This window comes from Bipolaris sorokiniana (genome assembly GCF_000338995.1).
Source record: "Bipolaris sorokiniana ND90Pr unplaced genomic scaffold COCSAscaffold_8, whole genome shotgun sequence".
NCBI lineage: Eukaryota > Fungi > Ascomycota > Dothideomycetes > Pleosporales > Pleosporaceae > Bipolaris > Bipolaris sorokiniana.
This window is the reverse complement of record NW_006911902.1, coordinates 295,347-317,854: the sequence shown is the minus strand read 5'-3', so window position 1 is coordinate 317,854 and position 22,508 is coordinate 295,347. Positions and strand designations below refer to the sequence as shown.

Below are 22,508 nucleotides of genomic sequence, written 5' to 3'. Positions count from 1 at the left end.
TAGCTCATTAATCACTTTCCCATACATCCAAGGGAAAAAGTTCTCTTGATCCAACATCAGCATAGGTTTCCACACGTTCAACCCCAAAGCACCTTTTTCCGTTTCATTGCTGTCATACAACAAAATCTCTCCTCTAGAACTCCATTGCATCCGCCGCCTCTTCCCTCTCCCTCTTAAGTGCCGGCTTCTCTTCCTCCAGCAAGCCTGCAACGAACCGCTTGAAAAAGTCTACATATGGCTTCAGGCTTGTCTTCTCCCAGTCCTGCACCTTCTTATCCGTCTCATCTCCCGTCCAGTCATCGATTTCTTGCAGTAATTGTGTGACTGTTGGTACACTCAATGGATCGAAATCTTCGACTTTCCGTGTGTCAATGGGTACACAAACTCTCCCTGTGCCGGGATGCACTACAAATGGGCTCTTGAGTAAATGGTTCAGTTTCTTGGAAACCTCGGCATCGAGACGAGGGTACGTGTATTCTAGTATAATGTCTTGTTTGGCTTCACGAAGCTCTCTGGGCGTCTTTGATAGAGCGCCGGATTCGGCGAGGGTATTAATGTCGGACCACTTGGAAGCGCTAGGGCGAGAGGGTGCAGAACTCCATTTCTTCTGCAAGGCGGCTTTTAGGGTAGGGTCGGGCAGCAGGTTAAGCAGATGGGCCGCTTTTTCATCACTAGCCCAGGGATCTTGTTCAGCGAGAATGGACGTCTGAAAGTGCTCTTTCAAGATTTCTAGACTGCGCTCCAGATGTGGGTGGAGGGGTCGCCGGGCATGGACCTTCTTGCCGGCCTGGTCGCCTCCTTTGAGGAGTTCAAGATAGCTGGCTACTGAGCGGCGTCTCTGGTCATCCATCTCTCGTGCATGCTTATCGCAAACCCAGGCGTGGGCACCACGACGACCAGAGTAAACCCAGAGTATGTGCTTGAAACCAAAGTCTTCCCGTAGAGCCACGTCGATGGTCTTGATGGCCATTGTGATGAAGCCCCAGCACTTGAGGCAAATGCTTGCACCTGTGCAGCATGTTCTGATATCATCGTAATCCGTCATATCGATATCGAAGACCAGCTCTTTCATGACTGGACGAAAGGCGCTGGCTTTTCGCAACGTCTTTCGGTCTCTCGGGTTTGTGCTGTACATGGGGCCGATTTCGAAACGTGAGGGAAGCATGCTTATGCATTGTTTTCGTAGTAAGTCAGAAGTCGGAAAGGACTGGTAGCGCAGATATGCATCATTAGGCAGCGTGAATGCGAATTCGCGATGGGCAAAGTCGTTGCTCGGGGTTGCGGAATGGTTGAGCCATTGGAAGAGGGGGCGGAAAGGGAAGAGACGCTGGTAAAAGGCGCGCACGACATCAGGGTCGGAGAAGGACGAACTGGAATTAATCTTGCTGTGTGAGTGTCAGTTGTCGAGCATTAACATTGTCGTGGGTCGGGTAGGGGCGTACATTGGGGCGGGTTGCGATGCATCTTCTTGCGAGATGGGTGCTGGTGCGCTCGAAGGGAACTCCGGGTCTGAATCTACATCGTCGAATATTTCCTCGAGTTTGACTTTGCTTGTCTCTGCTGTGGCCGCTGCCGGCACGTCTTCCATGGCGACATCTTGGGTTTCTGGCTCTGGCTTGACGTTGTCGGTCTGCGATGCGTCTTGTGTAGGCGTCGAATCTGGCGAGGTTGAGTGCGGCATTGTGGATACCATGGATTGATCTGAGCCTGGCAAGTCAAGGCGTTGGATTGTCTGTTGGAGCTGAAAAGCTCCGTCACGGTCAACGCGTAGAGAGAACGCGGGCGCGCGTTTTGGCTGCAGGGATACCCTTGCGCGTCGTCCCTCATTTACTTTCCCCATTCGGTCAACCATCACTGATTACACTGTATTTGCCTTGAGCCATAGTTATCTGGATATCTGCAGCATACACTATCTTCAACCTTGTAGTATTGTAAATGGAAGAGGAAGATGTGGTGTCCGGGGACGGATGGATTTCAAATGACAGCAGTTTCTATGGTATGTACGTCGGATACATCTTGAAGCCCCACCCGCTGACAAGTAGAAGGCACCGAGGAGCAACAGCATCAAAAACAGCGCTGCGAAAAGTATGATCTAAAATCACTCTGGTGTGCTCATTCCAATGATATTAACGTCATGATGATGGGTGCGAGGGCTTAGCTCCTTGCAGAGCCTACTTCCGACGACAGTGCAACGTCGTCCAAGAGAGGGAAGAGGGGAACATCACTGGTTCCACAAGATCAGACATGCAAGACACCTAGTTGCTATCACAAAGACTTGGCACAGGAGCATCTTTTAATGTCGAATAAGCGTAAGCAAGAGTCATCATCAGAACAACCGTCGAAGCTCGAGTTATTCAATCAGCTACAAAGACAACTCAATGCGTGGCAACTAGGCAAGTCTGTCGATGACTTTATACGCCGCCTTCCACCACTGACCACCTCCGTGTTCACATGTCCCTGGATCTGGGCTGAGAATCCTTATCACAATCCTCACGACAAGTCGCCATATCCGCATGTCGCGCTGACTTTACAAATCGCGGCATGCGACTACTCAAGAGTCCTCAGAGATTCGCCGTAAGATTCATGAATTAGGTGCCACGAAACCAAGAGGAAGCGTGACCAAATAGCTCAGTCAAGAAAGCGAGTCCTTGCAGGAGCCCATCACTAGCCTAGCAAGAAACACTCACGTTCTCTCTAGGAAAGTAGGTGGAAGTTGACTAGAGCTGACTACCTCATTTCTTTCATGTCTAACTTTGTGTAGTGGATGTTGTTCCCCAAGTCTGTCGATGTTACTCAAGTTTGGAAACAGATCGTAGTAGGTGTCATCGAAAACCGACTTGGCTCTGGCTGCAAAGTGGCAACGGATGATGGAAAAGAGGAACGGCTGAGTAAGTGTGGCAGCAGTCCGAAAGAAATCAGATTTACTCGTGCTAAGCATATCGCAGTCTGCGTCTACACCAGAAACTTTCAAGATACTCAAGATGTTGTGCGAATACTCCAGGAGCTGGAAACCATAGGCTTGCTCTCTGCAGGCCGACTTATCTACTACAAGCCTGATGCCTATACTTACCTGGATGTTAGACGCGAAAATGCGGCCGAGTACGGACTGAAAGCGATTCTTTACAATTCCCGCTCAATGCTGGCCAACAGCAAAGGAACTGAGTCAGCTTCCCTAACCCAGCAGAAGCAGTGTACACTTGATGGCTGTTTCGGGCCGTGAATGAGTTCTGCTGTCGCTATAGTGAAGAAGAGGGTTGCAGGAATAGCGTATACAGGGTGTACGCATGCGATGCAACGCACTGATAACTCGGATAGCATTTACGGTGCTTAGATGAGGACGCTGAAGGGCCCCCCACGGAGTCTTTTCCAGCTAGACTGATAATTTCCCTTTTCGTCTTTCTGTTCTCTCCGCCACTATTTGGAGCCTGTGTGCCTTCTAGTCATTGTTGAACGCGTAGCAAATCCTTTACGGATTATGCGTCAAAACCAAGGTTCTGTCGGACGGTACTAACCAGCAATTTTCCTCTTTTCCCAGAGCAAACACCCCGCTTGCGATGCTCAACAACGCAGCTACCGGGGTGTTTGCGCACCATGCTGAATCGCCGTTGTCTAGAGCTTTCCAGAGAAACGTAAGCAAAACCTACCCCTGGGTGTGTAACGCGATTGCAAAGTCTTCGCCGCTACACGACGTCTAGCCAATGCAGAGGCAATTTGTCACATCGTGTCTGCAGAACATGCTGGCCACCACGACAAATTGAGAGTAGCCGAGGCTGCTGGGCTTCTCGTGTGCAAGCGCGCCACCGGGAAATCCAGAAGCGTTGAGCCTGCAGTTTTTGTTACTCGATAGCTACTTGGGATCGGAGCTCTGGACGCCGTAGTTGGCCGCTTGTCCTGGATGACTCGAACCGACAACCAGAATATTGATGAGCCATGGAGATGGCCGAGCACCCATCCCGACCACCTCTTGGTGTTTCTCGCTTCTTTCCTTTAATCAAGATTATAATCTCGATATCTCAACGCGGTCGTCCTCGTCAGGGCGCAAGAAAGCAGACGAACTACAGCAGGATCGGAATGCGTTTGGGAATTCGGTCGAGAACATGCCTTTCGGGCAGCTCCGGGAGAAGCCAGTCCATGCGTGTCAGGCTAGGCAAGCGGTCGCGGTGACGAGAGCCAGCTTATTGGATTTCCGTTACTCGATAGAAATAGAACGTACGTGCTGCCTGACATCTCCTTAGCTTCTCCGGAGATGTCGGGCACTATCCCGGTGGCCTCAGGACTCACAGCTCTTTCATCCCTCAGGCTAATAACCAAGAACAAGGGGATTCTCTATTCCTCTAGAAGACACAAGCTGCAAAGGAATATCCGGCGGTGTATTCTGGACCATGTCCTGGATGTTCGAGGTTCCACGGGTATTATGACGCTCAACCGGCTGCCCTGCGTTAGGCCTTGTGGGCCTAATCGGAGCGATCTACTGCATGCCTATCGTAGGGGAGCCACATCCTTGCATATGCTTATCAGTAACACATGCACCGCTCCCAACACCACCTTTTGGGCCAGAGAAGCAACTCGTGTCTCTGGGTGTTTTACAATCCCAACAACTACAATTTCATACTTTTAAGGGAGAGATGGTGTGGGAATTACATACTCTAAGGTACACGGAACAGCAAACACCTATGATCGGGAAAATATTGGCTTGTATCTACACTAATGTTGACCAACACAGGACAGGGCCGAGACGCATGGTCAGAGCGGCCACGATAGCCTCGCCTCATCGTAGTTACTCGATAGTATCGAGCAATATGTAACGCAGGGTGCGCCGGTGGCCCACCATCCCGTGGCGCTCACGTTAGTGAAGCCCATACCTTGAATACAATGCTTCTAGAGTAGCCCAGGGGTGGCTCCTAGCCATGGACAGATAAGGGACTGTACCCCAGATTTTGGCGTTTTTGACAGTCGATATATCTGACCACAGGATTCTTTTGTAATAAAGAATCCTAACTTCTCCACCAGTACTATTTTACTCAATTTCTTCCAAAAACCTTGCTTCAGTCCTCTTTTACATTTACTGGCGCATCACTGACAACGTCTTATCAACGCTTATCTGCAGCTCACCGACGACAGCCACCCCAACTTCCCCGCGTTCGCCGAAACCGGCTTGTGGCTGTATATAGCTCTTACCTTCCCGACGCGGTGTTATATATTCCCACGTCTTCTGTCTCTACTACTTTGTCCTTTGCGCCCTAAGTTCAATCAACACAATTCCAGCCTTGCAACATGACTCCTCACGCAACGACACCTCCATCCACTTCTCAGGCCCAGCCACTTCATCCTATCACTGTACTAGCCTCTTCAAGAGCTGTTGTTGGTGGTCGAATCACAGAGGCTACCATTATTGTATCGAACAATACCGGCAAAATCACGTCCATCTTCCACTCAGTGCTTCCTCAAACGCACTTCCCTGAAGGCACACCATACACAGACTACTCTCCACACATCTTATTGCCTGGACTTGTTGATGCTCATGTACATCTCAACGAGCCCGGCCGAACAGAATGGGAAGGTTTCTGGACTGGTACCCGAGCTGCAGCTTTTGGTGGAGTCACCACTGTCATCGATATGCCACTAAATGCTATTCCACCCACGACTACGGTTGAAAATCTCAAGATCAAGTGTGAGGCGTCCCAAGGCAAATGCTGGGTCGATGTCGGCTTCTACGGAGGTATCATCCCAGGCAACTCGGGCGATCTGAAAGCACTGGTTAAAGAAGGCGTTCGAGGATTCAAGGGTTTCTTGTGCGAGAGTGGCGTAAGTTTAGTATACCCAAACACTCAATCATTGTACACTAACGCTCGCCATGTAGGTTGAGGAATTCCCTGCCGTATCCTCACTCGACATTGAGAAAGCACTTCTCGAACTAAAAGACTCAGCAACCACCCTTATGTTCCACGCAGAAATGATTCCACCCATCGCCGATTCCGTAGGCGACGTAATCCAAACCTCGGAGCCTCCTCTCGCCCCCAAAGGCGCTCTGACATCCTACGATACATTCCTGCAATCACGACCCCCCGCCTTCGAAACATGCGCCGTAGCTGAGATCCTCTCGCTAGCCCATCTAGCCCCCGAACTACAACTCCACATAGTGCACCTCTCCGCCATCGAAGCCATCCCTCTGCTCCGCAAGGCGCGTGCAGACGGCGTCAAAATCACAGCAGAAACATGTTTCCACTACCTCGCTCTCGCCGCCGAAGGCATCAAGGAAGGAGACACAAGACATAAGTGCTGTCCCCCCATCCGCTCGCAATCCAACCAAGATGGCCTCTGGGAAGAACTCCTTCAAGACACCGCCGACGGCGTCATTCAAACCGTAGTCTCGGACCACTCGCCTTGCACACCAGACATTAAGCTCCTACCCGCACATCTGGCGCCTGCATCGTCGTCGACAGAAACGCCCAGCAACCTTGAAACCCAAGACTCGGTAGCTAAAGGCGACTTTTTCGGCGCGTGGGGCGGTATTTCGAGTGTTGGCCTTGGTCTTCCTATCTTATGGACTGAAGGTACCAAGCGCTTTGATAACAGTTCCTTCTCCATTGAAGATATCGTACGTTGGTGCTGCAAGAATACCGCCAAGCAGGTTGGGCTGGAGCATAGCAAGGGAGATATCGGTGTGGGATTTGATGCGGATATCGTGGTGTTCGATGATGAGGCAGAATTTATGGTACGTTTCTCTCTATCTTGCGTTTGTTTGGTGTTGTACTACCTACTTGGCTCGATGTGTATATGGGGCTCTTGGACAACATGGCTAACTAAAATGGACAGGTCGAACCTAGCACTATGCTCTTCCGCAACAAAGTCTCGCCGTACGAGAATAAGACGCTCAAGGGCGTGGTGCGCGAGACTTGGCTACGTGGTCAGCGTGTTTTCTCGCGCGCAGAAGGTTTCTCGGAGAAGAGTGGACCGTCGGGCAAGCTGTTGCTTGAGCCGAGGAAGATGGGTGCGTAGGCGCGAGGTGTTAGGGTCAAGATATGATTGTTGTTACAGCTGCATATATGGCGTTGAATAGGTTTCCTGGCATTTCCGAGCATTCAAACATTCACAAGATCGAAGAAGTTTTTCTCACAAGAGAGAAAAAACAAGTCATGATCAAAGCAATCTCTCATCTTTCCGATTCTTCCTCGAAGTGAAACATATGGTACAAGCTTCTTCACCAATTACGTCCCATAGGTCGCTATGCGCTTTTGTAGCGCAAAAATGAATAATCGGTTTCGTCTGGCCAGGGTAGCAGGGCTAAGAACTCTACAAGTACTTCTTTGGCGCTGAGTCTCTCCTCCTCTTGTACAGCATATAGCCGCCGGTAATTGTGAGTTGGACAGCGACTGCGATGAACAAAAAGGTCGTCATGCTAGGACCCTTGCTGGTAATGGCTATTTTGAAACAAGTTAGTTCTGATCAAGCAAAAAAAAGTCTCTAAATATCAAATAAGAAGAAAAAAAGAACTTACCAGCACCCATCAAATGCGGCAGAACCTGAATGACGCCATCCTGGTTCCTCTCGAGGGCCCGGTGAATCTGATTCATCATTTCCTTGAAATCCTTGGACTCCAAATCACGCAGGATCTGCGCTGTGGCGCGTTCAACCTTTTCGACGTTGTGCATAGTACCGGAGCCGCGCGCGTCGATTGAATGGACGCGCTCATTTATCTCTTTCCAGCGCTCGTTGTTTTCTTCAGTGAGTGTATCGACGGCTTGCTTGACCTCGTAGACGCGGTGGAGGAGGGTTGCGAGGTGGTGGTCGACCATCTGGACGCGGTTGTGGAGATCGGTGAATTGCTCTTGCTGGGCGCGGATGCTATCTGCAGATACGTCGTCGATTACCTGGGGGAAGCCATTTTCTGACGTACCCCTGGCTTGCTGTTGTTGTTGGTGCTGTTGCTGTTTCTGCTGCTTTAGCTGCTGCGAGTTTACGTAGTTTGCGTAGTCCTTCTTGTTTGGGCTGGGCGGATTGGTGATGTGCGAGTTTACGGTGGATACGACGAATTTGTGAATTTCGAATGAGTCTGGGCTCTCGGCGGATGAGGCGCTGATTCCGAAGTAGTAGCCTTCAGGGAGTTCGACCTGGAGGAGAAGTTAGTGTACTGGACAACTGGAGACCATAGAGAAGTTCACCATACCTTGTCCGTCTTGAAGCAGAGTTGCCCGTCGACAATAACTTCAAGGAAGCCTTGTGCATGATGCATCTTGATTGGTGTGAGTTCGCCACGGTTCCTGTATGCATAGTCGCATTTGCCAAAAGCCAGCGTGTCTGGGTCTGGATGGGACTTGATGTCCTTTGTTCCGTCGTTGAGAAAGCCGCGGATAGATCCTCCATGGCCTTCATACTGGTCTATGAGCAATACCAGACCATCAAATTTAGGCGAAGTATACAAGCTTGCAGGTGTCTCGTGCGCCTGTGAGTCCCTCACATACCAAAACTGCAGATTTCCACCTCCACGCTCCATCCCCGTTGCCCTAAAGTCTAGTTCTGCAGTCCAGTCGCCTTTGTGGTACAGGGCGTCGTGAGCCCATATTGAACCGCGTCTATTGCCGGGGTATGGGGGTGTAAGAATGATGCGATCCGAGAGTATTTGGGGCGTATAGTCGTCTGTGCCTTGGACGACGAAGTGAGGAACCGAGTGGTGATCAGGCGTAATAGATTCGCCCGCTTTATACCCGAAACTGAGATTCTCCATGACATGGTCGGCCCGTGCCGTGTATACTGCAAAGGCTGACCAGGCAATGGTCCGTAGCGATCGCGATGTGACATACATGGTCGCGGTAGGTGACAGCCCTGTCCTGAATGATATGGTTTGGGGATGGAGATGATGTACGGAAGGCCAAAGTCTTTTCTCTACTAGTCTCGGGTTAGCCCACATTCAATTGAGTTCCGTGATGCAATATCAAACCTACGTCGTGCTCTGTACAAGCGACCGCGCCCGCGTCGCCAGGCTTTACACAACTCACAAGATGATTGCTTTGGATATGGGGAAAAACAAATAGGAATTGGGTATCACAGAAGGACAGCAATGTACAAGAATCGAAAAAGTGCCACCAGACGGGCAGAGAGAGGACTTAAGAATCGACGTGGGTGAGAGGCTTATGGACAGCTGTGCTTTAAGGTTACCCCATATCACATTGATTGGGTGGTCCCTGCGCTAACACGATGCGACAGCCATGGCAAGCCCCTCTCTAAGATGAGACGGCAAGGCCGTGAGGATATTCAGCTGCCAATCACGGAGTAATAAAAAATGTTTCAACCTGTTTGCGCAAAAGAATCGAGACCTTGTGCAGACAAGAATAAACAACAAGGCACAAGACAGGCACGGCGTGCAACGATGTCGCAATGCGGAGGGTCTGGCTTGGCGCGGGCCCTGGTATCGGGGGTCATGATTCGCCGATGACCATTTTCTCCATTGTCGCTACCTCATCACCGAGCTCATCCGCCATTGTTGCCGCCTGGACGCCTCACCCCACCCCCATCCTCGCCCTCTCACCTAAAAGACCAACATGGCCGCACCGGATCCAAAGGAAGCGTGGTCGCGCCTTCAAAACGAATTGACACGACGAAGCGCTCGATTTGGAGGGGCAGGTGGCGGCGGACCACCGAAGGGTCTCTTTGGAGGCCTCGGAGGATTGCTGCTCGTCGGTGGTGGAATTTGGATGGCAAACAATGCGCTGTTCAACGGTATTTTTCTCTTTTCGCAAGAGCGCATGCTCGATCCTATGATCATGGAACGCTGACCCGCTACAGTCGATGGTGGCCACCGAGCAATTAAATACACCCGAATTGGTGGCGTGCAGAAGGAAATCTACAGTGAAGGCACCCACTTCCGCATTCCCTGGTTCGAGACCCCCATTACCTACGATGTGCGCGCCAAACCACGAAACGTCGCTTCCCTCACCGGCACCAAGGATTTGCAAATGGTTAACATAACTTGCCGTGTATTGTCGAGACCGCGGGTCGAGGCGCTTCCTCAGATTTACAGGACATTGGGCACGGATTACGATGAGAGGGTTCTGCCATCTATCGTTAACGAGGTCTTGAAGAGTGTGGTGGCGCAATTCAACGCCAGTCAGCTTATTACACAGCGTGAAAACGTTAGCAGGCTGGTACGGGACAACCTCGTCAGGAGAGCCGCTCGCTTCAACATTATGCTTGACGATGTCTCCCTAACAGTGAGTAGCCCTTGTCACAGTTCCCTTCTAAGCCTCGCAATTTACTAACCCACCTTAGCACCTTGCCTTCTCTCCAGAGTTCACTGCCGCTGTAGAAGCCAAGCAGGTTGCCCAGCAAGAAGCCCAGCGCGCAGCTTTCGTTGTCGACAAGGCCCGCCAGGAGAAGCAAGCTACCGTCGTTCGCGCCCAGGGTGAGGCCCGTTCCGCAGAGCTGATTGGTGACGCCATCAAGAAGAGCAGGAGTTACGTTGACCTACGAGAGTTTGAGAATGCAAGGAGCATCGCCAGCATCTTGCAGCAGAGTAGCAACAAGATCTATCTCGACAGCAAGGGTCTGGGTCTGGACATTAGCCAGAGTAATGCCGACAAGGAGCAGAGGGCGAACCGGAAGTAAGAGGATGATACGACAAGGACGATGGACCCCAACTCTTCTTCGTGCATCATGATCATGTATAACTACCCTTGGGGAAAAAGCGAGGTGCAAGCATGCAAATGCGTAGCTTTCCACTCATGTCTAAATAACAAAATATTCCAACTTCACTCATGACTGTGTATGTGAACAGCCTTGCTGTATACCAAATTTGATTCTTTATTCTCATCCTTCGGAACATCTGCACATGTCTCTTTGGTTCTTTTGATGATTGTATAAATCATTCGAGAGTGCACTAGCTGAAGCATATGCTCCAATGACAGCAACGCAACGGATCAATGTTGAAACACATCCATCCAAAAATAGGTCATTCGTCCGCAAGACGCCATGGCAACAGGCAACCGACCACATCCACTTAATTAGTACTACTATCAGGTTATCAGCAATCAGCCCACTGGTCCTAGCGCCACCAATACGGGCCTTCATTCCACCAAGCACGGACAACCATATTAGCGAACAGATTATGAACCTGACGTCAGTGCGGGCGAGACAACATGAGCATTCACGTATACAACAATTGACTGTTCATCTGGTCCATGACAAGTTTTTTTGATTGATTGATGGTACATGTCCGACAATGCGGTGGAACCTATTCAGCTCCTCCCAGCCATGCCATGATGCCTTAACTCGTTATCGATCGTGTCGCGTACCCCGGTAGTGGCGCGCTTATTTGGCCTCGTCGAAAACGTAGGTGAGGTGGCACTTTCCGCAGTACTGGCGGTTGTGCATAGCGGCCATGAAGACACCAGCACCGCACTCAGGCTGGGGGCACTCACGACGGAGGCGCTCGATCTTGCCATCACCGTCGACCTTGTAGTACTTAAGCACAGCTAGCTTGGTCTTCTTGCGCTTGTGCTTGATCTTCTTGGGGGTGGTGTAGACCTTCTTCTTCCTCTTCTTACCACCACCACGGAGACGAAGGACCAAGTGGAGGGTCGACTCCTTCTGGATGTTGTAGTCGGCAAGAGTGCGGCCGTCCTCGAGTTGCTTTCCGGCGAAGATGAGACGCTGCTGGTCCGGGGGAATGCCCTCCTTGTCTGGTGAATGTCAGATGGCGAAGCCCGAGCATCTTCTCTCAGCTGTACGTACCCTGGATCTTGGCCTTTACATTGTCGATGGTGTCCGACGACTCCACCTCAAGGGTGATAGTCTTGCCCGTACTGCCAGCGTGTTAGTTCTGATTGAGCTGCTGCTGCTGTGCGCGCGAGGCATCTTACAGGGTCTTCACGAAGATCTGCATGGTGGCCTAAGCAATCGTGTCGTGATTGCTTTCCTCAGCGTGATGCAGAAAGGGTGTGAAAAGAAAAAGTCGGCGGGAAAGTGCTCGGGTGGATGAAATTCGTGTGGACCTCGTAAGCGAGCATGGCGGGCGGCGACCGGCCCGTGCGCGATGCAGATCGAGAAGCACGTGATTGTGCCCAGGCGCGGTGGATACACTAGCGCCAGCCTCGGACATGGGCGGCTAGCCGTCGCTGGGGTGACGGATATGCCAGCGATTGTTGTGTCCTGACCTCATACGGTAATACTCAGCTGTCCCCGCCTGCGCTACTTTTATTATCCTCCACTTTACTCTCCATCTTCTGCACCCACACTTTCTTCATCTCTAGTATCAATTGCTTTGTTTAGCGACTTACACTAAAACACTTCTTTGTCTTCAGACTTAGTAGCACAGGCTTCGGCCCATTACTTACTTGACGCAGGCTATTGGGAGATTGCATCTGTACTGAGGATACCATAAGGACACCGACCGCCCGGCGGAGCGCCGCTTGCACTGCGTGAGGTAAGTTTTGATATCCATTTATTCCAACGTCCAAGCTCGCATACTCGAGACCGCGACTTCAAAGCAACATGACCATTAACATGCATCAGTTTCGGACCCAATAGGACTTCCCCCATCCTCGAGAACCGATTCCGGACTCGACCTGCATAAGATATGCTGTCCACAAATATGCCAGCCGGCATCCAGCGCCAACGGATTCAGCACCGTCGACAAAACTCGACACCAACTGTTTTCGACGCGCCTACAGTACGCCCATCGCCTGCTAAAATACGACGATCACACCGGACCGGCATGAGCTTGGATCTACGCGGCCTCAACCTAGACTCCATTCATGCCGCGCGACAAGCCCAATACCAGGAATACGCCCAACGACCAGGACCCTTCGACATCCCCTCCTTCCAGCAGGAAGACAGTACGGTAAGTAATACTAACAATCTAGGACAATCATCACAGCATTCTATGCAAGTAGCGCAGACGCACAGACAGCCCCAGCCGGGCCCCCAGGACACCTTCTTGGCATCCCCAGTACAGATCACTTCTTCAACACCACGGACTCCCTCAAGGTTAACCCGTGTGCAATCTCCCACGCAGCTTCCCTCTTCCCCCTCTAAACCCCCAACTGAACAGCAATTGAAAGAACTCCACGAGCACATTCAGTCTGTATATGGCTCATGTGGACAAGTCTTCATCAACATTCTACCTACACCCACTGCGACCCCACAAAAGCCAGCGCAGTTGCCTAGCCATGAATCTTTTAGTCAAAACGGTCTCTCGGCTGCCTTTACTAGCATGACCGACATTAATCTCGAACCTACCTCAAAAGCCATGACATTCGACTTTGAGAACCCAGAAGTAGACCTTGGTTACGACTCATCTTCGTACTACACCTCCGACGCCTTGTCACCATCGCCCGTCTCTTCGCCACGACAAAAGCCTGCTCAATCTATCTTGGAGAACATCGAAGAGAACCAAGAGATGGTTTTTGCGCAATCACACGGCTTGTTGCCTACTCCCCAAAGCGCAGTGCCCATTAACAGCTTGCAAACACCTATTGAGCAGTTTGCGCCGTCTCAAATGTTCAACGACCTGGATGTGGACGCTAGCTACGAGTTCACTGGCATTGCGCCCGAAGAAGTTCAAAGATACATCAGCGAGCAAGACGCGACAACTGGCAAGTGGACGTGCCTGTACCAAGGCTGCGGCAAGGTCTTTGGACGAAGGGAAAACATCCGATCGCATATCCAAACACATCTTGGTGACCGCCAGTTCAAGTGCAATGGATGCGGTAAGTGTTTCGTTCGACAGCATGACCTCAAGCGCCACGCAAAGATCCACTCCGGCAACAAGCCATACAAGTGCCCGTGCGGTGCAGGGTTCGCACGACAAGACGCTCTTACGCGCCATCGCCAGCGTGGCATGTGTGTCGGTGGATTCCCCGATGCAGTTCGTCGACAGGCCAAGCGTGGCCGACCGAAGAAGAATCGGCCGGATATGGAGCAGCGCGTCGATAAGGCCAGCAGAACACGACGTGCCCTGGTGTCAGCACCTTCATCATCAGCTGGTTCGCCAAACTCGGATGCTCGGTCTCCTTCACCGCTAGTTGGCTTTGAGCCAGCTCAATCACAAGATCTCCCTCAGCTGCTTTCGGACTCACAGAGCTACAATGACTCCATGCACTCTTCTGTAGATCCTTTCAGGTTAGTTCCTCTACCAATCCTGTCACCGTCCAAATCTGACAAATAATACAGCTTTGAGACCTCATCAAGTCCTTATCCCGAAGATGCTGGCCTCTCCCAGTCGAGCTTTGGCTCAACTTCCTATGCCAACGACTCTGCGTCTATGAACATTCTTCAACAACTCTCTCAGCACTCTCATACACCCCCAATGTCGCCTGCTGATGTGCGCCCAAATTCTGCTGGGTCGCCAAACGACTCACATGCGCTCATCCAGCCTAGTCCTTTGAAGGTAACGGCATCGCCTTCGCGGTCGTCGGTCCAGTCAAGTCAGTTCACAACACCACCAACCTCACCGATCGACTCCAAGGACAATCTGGACGAGCTCTTCGACAGTATGCCCGATACCTCCTACTCGCAGTTTGATCTCGAGATGAAGGCAATGAGCGACTTTACTTCTCTGGACTCGTCGGCGTACGACCTTTTGGACTTCACTGTGTAAAACAGTCTTCCCAACGTGAAGACATGTGCGAGGCTGTATGATATTGTTTTGGAATGTTATGAACGTATAATGACTTGGCGTATGTGTAATCTCTGGGAGATGATCCGACGCATTTATTTCGAACTCATGGGACAGGCTCTCAAGATCTTGGCATTGTCAAGAGATTTTTTAATGAGAGAAACATGTTTCGCTTCTTCTGCTGCCACTGTAGGGACCGTAGGGTGTAGGCTTACGCTCCTTTGTTCGGCATATTTGTTATTTTAAAAAGGCGTATACGGTTGGGATATCTGACGGTTGAACGCGTGAATGAGTGCAGGATGTCTGCCAGTGACATATCTCAATGACAGACGAGCGCCTCCGTAGCAATGCGACAACGTTTGGATGCTTTTCAATTAAACCTCATCTAATTTTTCCAAACACCTCTCCCGAAAACATGCAAGTGACTGAAAAAATCAAATAAGCAAAGTGGAGAGATTTATTGTTTGGTGCCGTCGCCGCAGAAACACGAATGCTCTCTGTCAGCTTGTATGTAGTATCATTACCACTTGACGTCATGACATCTGATCGTGCGTCAGCGCGTCATGCCAATCCCCTTTCTTCACTTACCTTTCTAATATCGTTCAGTTTCAGATCGACGGGACTAACATCGCGTAGTAAAAGCCACTAGATAAGGTGAGCCACTCATGTCCATTCCCGGTGCCGCTGCTCGCCCCTCGACCGATCGTACCTGAAGATTAGCACCATGTCTATGATGACGATGCAGGGGTCAAAGAAAGCCATGATGGTATGTCATCCCGTTTTGGGAATTTGATGAGGTCGGTGACAGAAAACAACGGTTATGTAAGAGCACGGCTCTTTAGGATGCAGAGGAGGTTGGGGGTCGAGGTATAGATGTGTGTACGGTCAGTTGTCTTGTATGGGAGCAAAATCGAGTCGTTCCACAGTACACACTCCAAAGGACTCAAATTTCTCTCTTTGCTATCCAACAATGGCACAATCTATTACCAACACCAAGGCTCACACATTACACTTTTCCTATGACGAAGATGACAGCTGTGCCTTGACAACTCTCATCAACGATGTCCGCTTCCATGTCATGATTGATCCGAAGGAATTAAAAAAGTCCCGCGAGGAGCCATTGTATTACGAATACCTTGATAAGATATCAGCACTTCGTGAGGCAGAAGAAAGGGAAGAAGAGTTGGCTGAAGAGCAACAAGCTAGAGTCCATCGTAGCAAGGCGAAAAGCAAAAACAAGGGCAGGGAGTGCTCAGAGGGTTCAGATGGTAAAGACAGTGGGGTTGACATCACAGCAGACGGTGATGATGATGAATTTGTGGGGAGCGGTGAGGAGGACGAGGAGGAGGTTGGAGAAGACCTAGACCAAGATTCAGCCAGTGCAGGCTTGGAGCTGCGAAACTGGATACTCGGAGCACTTGCAGATATCACGAAAACCGATGCGCCACCAAACCGAGAACCAGAGGAATCCACATTATATGAATGGTATCATGGCCCAACATACTTCTACAATATGCAAATCACCAACGGCGAGCTATCCCCTGAACTCCTTGAGACAACACCCGAGCTCGAAGCAAAAATCGAAGCCCTCGTCCCCCGCCTCAAAATGCCAAAATACATCCAAAATTACAACCTCCCCTGGCTCAACCCCAACGACCTGATCGTGCAATCCGAAGTTAGCATGCCATCCCCCGCGCACCCAGGCCAGGTCATTCATAAAAAGACGGGCGCAGTATACTTCTTCAAACCCGTGGTACCCGAGCAACCCGACTCGGTCAAACGCGAAATCCACATCCTACGTAAACTCGAAGCCCTGAATCTTGACATCAAATTCCCCCACCTCCTCGGCTTCGTCTCTCTCGGTAACAGCAAAACCCAAGCAATGGGCATGCTGCTCCAGAATATTCGCTACCCAACGCCCCTCACCAAACTCCTGCGCTCCAGTGTCGACGCGGGCGCGCGCGCAGAGTGGAGCCGCAAGAGCGAAGTTTATATCAAAACGCTGCATGAGCATGGAATTGTGTGGGGGGATGCGAAGGCGGATAATTTCATGGTGGATGCGGAGTCTGAGCTGTGGATTATTGACTTTGGGGGGAGTTATACGGAGGGATGGGTTGATCCTGAGATCAGTGAAACGGTGGAGGGGGATCGGATGGGGTTGGAGAAGATCCAGGTAGCATTGGCGGATCCGGAGGGGGGGACGGTGGAGTTGGGGATTGGTGGTGATAGCGAGGAGGAGGGGGTGGGAGGGGAGAAGGTGTCTGAGGGGAATAGTGGGGTTAGGGAGACGGCGAGTACTTTGTTTGTTACGGAGAAATCGGCGGGAGAGGAGGTTACGAGAGAGGAGAAGAGGAAGAGGGCAGAGAGCGAGGTTGGAGAGGGGATGGTGGAGGACGAGAGTGCACGGAAGAGGAGGAAGAGTGATACCCTGGCTTCATAATATATTCATCTTATAGTGAGTGAGCAATAAACTTTATGTTTTCTTCATATATTTGTCGTTTTATTTTCATAATGTTATATATACCCATGCTGGCACGGCTCTATAGTATATTTAGATATACATATCCACAAGTCACGCATCAGCTGGCCAGACACCGCCCTGTCAGTAGCTGAGCCTCACAAGCTCACAGATGTAAACAACACCACCACAACCCCCAACATGCCGATCATGACCACGGAAAGTGATTCACTTGACATCCTCACTGCTGCCCCCAATGCAGGACGACTACTACCAGCGCCTTGGCTCGGCGCTATTTCCCCTTGCCCATCTACACCCCCACTCTGATCCCCTCCCGTCCCTCTCGATCCGTCGTCCTGGCCATTTGCACCAACCTGCCCTCCATCACTTCGCGGGCTGGTCTGGATCTGGATATCTCGCATAGGCTGTCCAGGTGGGTTATTCACGCTGTTAACCTGCACCTGAAAATCCACTAGCGGATTCTCCATCATGGCACACTGCATGCGGCCTCCATTTGCGCTCAGTGGGCCAGGGGCAGGCTTGGTAGTCAACTGGCCTGCACCAGGGAACGGTTGGATACTGTTGGTAACACTGATGGGGAGATTGAAAATCGTGTATCGATCTACACCGTTGAGTCGGTAGTTTTGGTGGATACTGATGTTGTAGTCGCCTCTTGCTGTTGCACCTTCATCGTCGTTGCCGTCGCCGACGAGACAGTCTGGCCATTCGAAGTTGATGTGCTTGACTGTTTGGCCGAGCTCTTGGTCGAGTATGTCCGCAAAGGGTGGCGTGGAGGTTGTTATATTAGAGATTGTAAAGTTCTTCTGGGTGATTGTTGAGGTCAAGAAAAGAGTGAAGTTGAAGACTTGGGTGAGTGGGTCGGCAATGTTGCGTGGAGGGACAGGCAATTTGCCGTCACCTGACACATCGAGGGCAATGTGCAGGAAGTCGCCGCCCATAGGCGTGAAAGGCTGAGGCTGTGACTTCTTGTCAGCCTGGTGCGCCTTTCCGCTGGGATATCAGGTGACGTACTGCTAGTATTATTCCCAACCCAGGCGTGAAAACTCTTCCGTTAACGATAGTGAATGCGCTTGTATCAGGGCCGTTGTTATTGCCATTCTGGCGCACTTGAAGTTCACCTTGGCTTGGAGACCACGACCCCAGCACCTGAGCATCGCCAGCTCTGAGTATTAAACATGATGAAAAGAAAAATAAAGAGCGGTAGTACGAAGAGAAGATCATTGCTCAACAACGATATGCATGCTGGCCAGCAGTCCTGACAAAAAGAAAGGGAAAAAGGTACGGGAAATTGGTGCCTAAGGAATTCAATCTACTCAGTGAACGAGGAAATCAAGGGCGCGCGGAATAGATTGCAGCTCGGTAATATGCAAGTCAGGCCCGCCACGGCCGGTTGTAGCTCACCGGGAAATAATGGTGCATGATGCTTGGTACTGTGCGAAAGCAGGTTTATTTCATCGACAAGTGGTTAGAATCACCATCTTTGTGGTTTGTGTGCAGTCTCGAAATGATTTTCTGAGACGTGACATGTCTGGAACCGGAGTTCGGCGGAGGTTCAGCCCGCACCACCGCGCCCTTTTTTCTCCGCGTGTTAAGAGAAATCGAAGAACAATAAGCAATACTCCAGTCTTGGTAAGAACCATTACACGAGTAAGTATTTTGTTTGTGAAGAATCTGGGGAAAGTATCGCGAAGCTAATCATTACATAGGTTTCAACTACACAGTCGCTGGCGGTCACTGAGGGTGTACATGCTACTAAGCGCTGAAATACGGAAAGAACGACTATGTCTTCAAACACAAGTACAAATCCTTTTACTTTGGGCGACCATTTCTGTTTTAATATCATCTCCCGCCGTTGACACCTACCATTTCCGCTCTATTCCGACCACGCTCAAACGCTCCTCCCGTCAACACCATCACGTGCACCAAGACGAAACTGTCTTAAGACATTCAGAAACCATAACACACGGTACCCTAAGTCTCTATAGGCGACCAAGAAAGGGCATTGTGAGTGCGAATTTATGCATTATTGATGTCAAAGCACATGGACCTTCCAATGCCGGCCAACGAAAGTACCGATGGGCGAATCCAGCATCACATTACATAACACATAGTTAACACAGTTGCGTTTACATCAACTGCCGAGTACCCATGGCCAGTACAGGATATATGTGACGGCATAAAGAAAATCGCGGGACAATCCGCACTTGTGATTTGCTGCATAGATTTATCTTTTGGAGATGGAAAAATTGCACCAACTCCTCGTTTCATGCTTGTCGCAAGTAGGCGACGACCTTGAAATACTTGTTGTGCCCCCGGCTATACGAGAGCCTGAACGACAGGCCTGAGCTGACCGACTTCCTAGATTATCAGTCTACAGGCAGGATACGAACGACCGAACGCAAAAGACACTCTAGCGGGCCAAGCGGACACTGACGAGATGGGCGACGTTTTTCTAGGCGAAGATGCAAAGACAGGAACACAAATACGGCGAGCGATGCAGAAGAACGAAAGCACGTCTCACTGAGCGGTGTGTGCAATGGCATCAAGGACGCCCAATTCGATCAAGACAAGATGAATTAAGAGAAGAGCCCAAAAACCGGGATTCCAATCCTCCCAAACGTTCAATAACTTTCATTGAACGAAAGCGCCTACCTCACGCAAATTACCGACTCTTGACCGAGCAGCCCTCGCGATCAAATTCGACCCAGAAAAATACGCACAAAAGTTGGGCAGCGGAGAGCCATTTTCCGTTCCATCGGTATTCAGCCACAAAACGGCAAAAAGAAAGTTGCTAAACGAGCTGTTGACATAGCAAGTCTTTTAACGGCGGGGGGTGGGGGGGGGAGGCTCAACGATAACGAGGCATTTTATAATAGCCTAGTGAAGATACGAGTTCTCACCCCGTTATCTGCGCATTTTCCCGTCCACCTCGGACACTTCTAATGGAGCCGAAGTAATGCTAGTATATGCCGCGTACTACAGCACCAACGGCCTAATTCATCATTTCCCCGCAATTCCATGCGTCTGGAAACGACGACCGTGGGCTCGTCTTTTTTTTCTGGCTTGCTGACCATCATGTCATTCTCACGCAGCAGGTCTTGGGATCTTCCCCCAAGAGCGAAAAGGGAAGGAACTGGGGTTGTTAGTAAGTAGATCGATTCGCATCTAGACCGATCGTGTTTCTTTCCAACGGGGCGTCTCGGGTGCGGATGTACCTAGCAGACCCTTCTAAGATATACTGGGGGAGGGGGAGGGGAAAAGTAAGTAAGCAAAAACGCAGGATTGGAACCGAGAAACTTTAAAAGGGAGTTTTTTTGTATTCCGTGCCCTGGGCATACTTACTACCACTGCAAGCATTCTGAACGTAAGCACGGCTGGGGGTGGGGTGAGCAGGGCGACCTGCATGCGGTTAGGGGGCAAGTAGTCTGGTCTAAGTACGTAGGGCTAGTAAGTTCGCGGCTAGCCACGCGAACAATGTCAGATTACTATCGTGCCATGCCTGCACGGGACTCTCCCTTGCCCTCACCTCGCCCCCCCCTTTCTATTTGAGACATTGTAGTAAGACGAAGACAGCACCGAATGTGTGACTGGTTCGAACAGCTTTTTTTTTTTTGCGTGGGAGCTTGATACTTAGCTCCGACTTTGTCTGTCTTACGCCACTCTGTTGGGTCTTTTTTTTGTCCAAACGTTGCAAACAATGTCTGCGCCGTGTATGTAGGTTTATGCTTGCGCCCAAGTCAACTTCGTCCGACTCTCCCAGGACCAAAACTTGTGCATATGTGTGCGTGTATGTGTATCAAAGGCGAGAACAAGTCATCTATGGGAAACGCGTATTATAAGGGTTGAGAAAATAATATTGTGTCATTATTCGTGCGCGTGAGATGTGCATGCGCTCTCAAAAGTTAAGGGTGAAGGAAAAAAACGAAGAGAAGAAAATGTGTGCTTTGGAAGAATGTAGAAAAGGGAGAAGTAGAATTAACGGATATAGAGAGACACGCTTTCGTTAGGAAAAACAAGGAAAATATTGGTATCGATCGGTATCTTCCTTCCAGCGGTGTTACCATTGCTGACCTTCATTTTGTCTCCTGTAATGCGGATCTGACAAGACAGACGACGCGCTATCCCTCTCAATCTCGTGCGACTCTGTGGAAGTCGTGTGGACAAATCCCTTCTTCCCGCTCTCCACCAGACTTTCTGTGCTCGCTTGTCTGCTGTGACTGTGCACTGTGAATTCAGTCGTCTTGACCACCTGCGCTGGCATGGCCTTGTTGTTGCCCTTGCCAGTGCTAACGTGGACCTCCCAGGCGTCTGTTTCGTCCTTGCCAGTCCCTACCATTGACCGTTGCATGTGGCTCTTTGCCCTCACTGTTCCCAGTGGCACACCTCCAGCCTCTTCTCCGCGGTTTGCATATGCGTTGTTACCATATGCGTTGTTGCCGTAGGAGCTGGCTCCGTTTCCACTCCTGGCCTTTCGCGTCAAGTTGACGAGGCGAGTGAGAATGCTGAATTCGAGTTTGAGCTTGACGCTGTATACGAGCGGCTTCCAGGACGTTTGGATCTCAAAGAGATTGGCGAATTCTAGGGCAAGAATACTGAAGTCGAGGAGGATAACAAGAGCGTTGACTGAGATGAGATGGTACAGAAGCTTCCGGGTACCGACATTTCCAATAGTGCGCTCCAGGCGGAGGAGCTTGGTAGTTTCGAAGAGGTAGAGGCCTGAAATGATGAGTTCTTGGGCGATGAATACACTGAGTTGGATTCGTTCGTATACGTTATACACCGGTATCCAGGGCTTCGGGTTGGCTGAGTTTGTACCATAGACGATTACGATAACAGGAATGTGTAGCCAGATTGCGTTGACGATGATCATAGTTAGGACGTACTTGAGCCATCGGAGGTTGTGCATAACAATGTGCAGCCGCGAATACAGAACCACCGACTGACCAGTGATCATACAACACCATCCTATGAGGATTAATGTAGCGTATACGTTCTTCATCTTGATGTCGACCAAATGCATGAGCATATATCCAACCGAGTTGAAAAGGATTCCATATGTGGCAACCGTGAAACTCCAGAAATACAGCCCGCTGCGCCGTTTGAACAGGGTGAGAATGTAGACATTAAGCTCGAGAAAGTTGTACAATGCTAGGCTGAGAAACACGGCCGCGATGACCTTCATGGTGGAAAGGACGATCGCCATGGTTGATAGAGCGGGGGGGGGGGTGGTTGCGAAAAGGATGTCGTAGAACAAAGTAAAAAGGTGGAGTTGATGAGCGTTCAGATCTGGGAGATCAACCTCCACTTTACTTCAAAAAGGAACCTACCCTGCACGCAGCTTGGCGCGCATGTGTGGGTGTCCTGTCAACCATGGGGAACAGGACTATCTCAAACGTCAACGTTTTCTCCGTAGGCGAG

The 22,508-nt window shown here is 50.6% G+C and overlaps 11 protein-coding genes across 11 annotated transcripts; 6 read left to right on the top strand and 5 right to left on the bottom strand.

Moving 5' to 3' along the window:
• Nucleotides 1-133: 133 nt before the first annotated feature.
• On the bottom strand, nucleotides 134-1,681 carry COCSADRAFT_90881 (uncharacterized protein; the record flags this gene model as incomplete). The annotated part of the gene is made up of 2 exons (XM_007702400.1): nucleotides 134-1,385; nucleotides 1,443-1,681. The coding sequence occupies 2 exons, from the start codon at nucleotides 1,679-1,681 to the stop codon at nucleotides 134-136; spliced, it is 1,491 nt and encodes a 496-aa protein (XP_007700590.1).
• Nucleotides 1,682-2,288: 607 nt separating this feature from the next.
• On the top strand, nucleotides 2,289-3,502 carry COCSADRAFT_181745 (uncharacterized protein). Its single transcript, XM_007702399.1, has 4 exons — nucleotides 2,289-2,574; nucleotides 2,633-2,702; nucleotides 2,762-2,888; nucleotides 2,946-3,502. The coding sequence occupies exons 1-4, from the start codon at nucleotides 2,297-2,299 to the stop codon at nucleotides 3,218-3,220; spliced, it is 750 nt and encodes a 249-aa protein (XP_007700589.1). The 5' UTR covers nucleotides 2,289-2,296; the 3' UTR covers nucleotides 3,221-3,502.
• Nucleotides 3,503-5,274: 1,772 nt separating this feature from the next.
• COCSADRAFT_171747 (uncharacterized protein) lies at nucleotides 5,275-6,999 on the top strand (the record flags this gene model as incomplete). Its single annotated transcript, XM_007702398.1, has 3 exons — nucleotides 5,275-5,805; nucleotides 5,861-6,715; nucleotides 6,817-6,999. 3 exons carry the CDS (start codon nucleotides 5,275-5,277, stop codon nucleotides 6,997-6,999), a joined length of 1,569 nt encoding a protein of 522 aa, XP_007700588.1.
• A 177-nt stretch (nucleotides 7,000-7,176) lies between these two features.
• On the bottom strand, nucleotides 7,177-9,023 carry COCSADRAFT_328419 (uncharacterized protein). The gene is made up of 4 exons (XM_007702397.1): nucleotides 8,943-9,023; nucleotides 8,168-8,886; nucleotides 7,499-8,111; nucleotides 7,177-7,421 (listed from the first exon to the last, which is right to left on the bottom strand). Exons 2-4 carry the CDS (start codon nucleotides 8,801-8,803, stop codon nucleotides 7,294-7,296), a joined length of 1,377 nt encoding a protein of 458 aa, XP_007700587.1. The 5' UTR covers nucleotides 8,804-8,886; nucleotides 8,943-9,023; the 3' UTR covers nucleotides 7,177-7,293.
• Nucleotides 9,024-9,459: 436 nt separating this feature from the next.
• Nucleotides 9,460-10,785, top strand: COCSADRAFT_190732 (uncharacterized protein). Its single transcript, XM_007702396.1, has 3 exons — nucleotides 9,460-9,717; nucleotides 9,784-10,208; nucleotides 10,267-10,785. Exons 1-3 carry the CDS (start codon nucleotides 9,540-9,542, stop codon nucleotides 10,600-10,602), a joined length of 939 nt encoding a protein of 312 aa, XP_007700586.1. The 5' UTR covers nucleotides 9,460-9,539; the 3' UTR covers nucleotides 10,603-10,785.
• Nucleotides 10,786-10,917: 132 nt separating this feature from the next.
• Nucleotides 10,918-11,983, bottom strand: COCSADRAFT_37257 (uncharacterized protein). The gene is made up of 3 exons (XM_007702187.1): nucleotides 11,856-11,983; nucleotides 11,728-11,798; nucleotides 10,918-11,675 (listed from the first exon to the last, which is right to left on the bottom strand). Exons 1-3 carry the CDS (start codon nucleotides 11,876-11,878, stop codon nucleotides 11,305-11,307), a joined length of 465 nt encoding a protein of 154 aa, XP_007700377.1. The 5' UTR covers nucleotides 11,879-11,983; the 3' UTR covers nucleotides 10,918-11,304.
• Nucleotides 11,984-12,166: 183 nt separating this feature from the next.
• On the top strand, nucleotides 12,167-14,997 carry COCSADRAFT_118399 (uncharacterized protein). Its single transcript, XM_007702395.1, has 3 exons — nucleotides 12,167-12,418; nucleotides 12,508-14,115; nucleotides 14,167-14,997. The coding sequence occupies exons 2-3, from the start codon at nucleotides 12,572-12,574 to the stop codon at nucleotides 14,591-14,593; spliced, it is 1,971 nt and encodes a 656-aa protein (XP_007700585.1). The 5' UTR covers nucleotides 12,167-12,418; nucleotides 12,508-12,571; the 3' UTR covers nucleotides 14,594-14,997.
• Nucleotides 14,998-15,581: 584 nt separating this feature from the next.
• COCSADRAFT_118397 (uncharacterized protein) lies at nucleotides 15,582-17,075 on the top strand (the record flags this gene model as incomplete). The annotated part of the gene is made up of 2 exons (XM_007702394.1): nucleotides 15,582-16,819; nucleotides 16,886-17,075. The coding sequence occupies 2 exons, from the start codon at nucleotides 15,582-15,584 to the stop codon at nucleotides 17,049-17,051; spliced, it is 1,404 nt and encodes a 467-aa protein (XP_007700584.1). The 3' UTR covers nucleotides 17,052-17,075.
• Nucleotides 17,076-17,105: 30 nt separating this feature from the next.
• Nucleotides 17,106-18,404, bottom strand: COCSADRAFT_118393 (uncharacterized protein). The gene is made up of 2 exons (XM_007702393.1): nucleotides 18,102-18,404; nucleotides 17,106-18,046 (listed from the first exon to the last, which is right to left on the bottom strand). The coding sequence occupies exons 1-2, from the start codon at nucleotides 18,309-18,311 to the stop codon at nucleotides 17,228-17,230; spliced, it is 1,029 nt and encodes a 342-aa protein (XP_007700583.1). The 5' UTR covers nucleotides 18,312-18,404; the 3' UTR covers nucleotides 17,106-17,227.
• A 308-nt stretch (nucleotides 18,405-18,712) lies between these two features.
• Nucleotides 18,713-19,409, top strand: COCSADRAFT_328361 (uncharacterized protein). Its single transcript, XM_007702392.1, has 2 exons — nucleotides 18,713-18,737; nucleotides 18,797-19,409. Exon 2 carries the CDS (start codon nucleotides 18,837-18,839, stop codon nucleotides 19,203-19,205), a length of 369 nt encoding a protein of 122 aa, XP_007700582.1. The 5' UTR covers nucleotides 18,713-18,737; nucleotides 18,797-18,836; the 3' UTR covers nucleotides 19,206-19,409.
• A 1,436-nt stretch (nucleotides 19,410-20,845) lies between these two features.
• COCSADRAFT_37254 (uncharacterized protein) lies at nucleotides 20,846-22,309 on the bottom strand. Its single transcript, XM_007702186.1, has one exon. The coding sequence runs from the start codon at nucleotides 22,291-22,293 to the stop codon at nucleotides 21,148-21,150; it is 1,146 nt and encodes a 381-aa protein (XP_007700376.1). The 5' UTR covers nucleotides 22,294-22,309; the 3' UTR covers nucleotides 20,846-21,147.
• Between the last annotated feature and the right edge of the window lie 199 nt (nucleotides 22,310-22,508).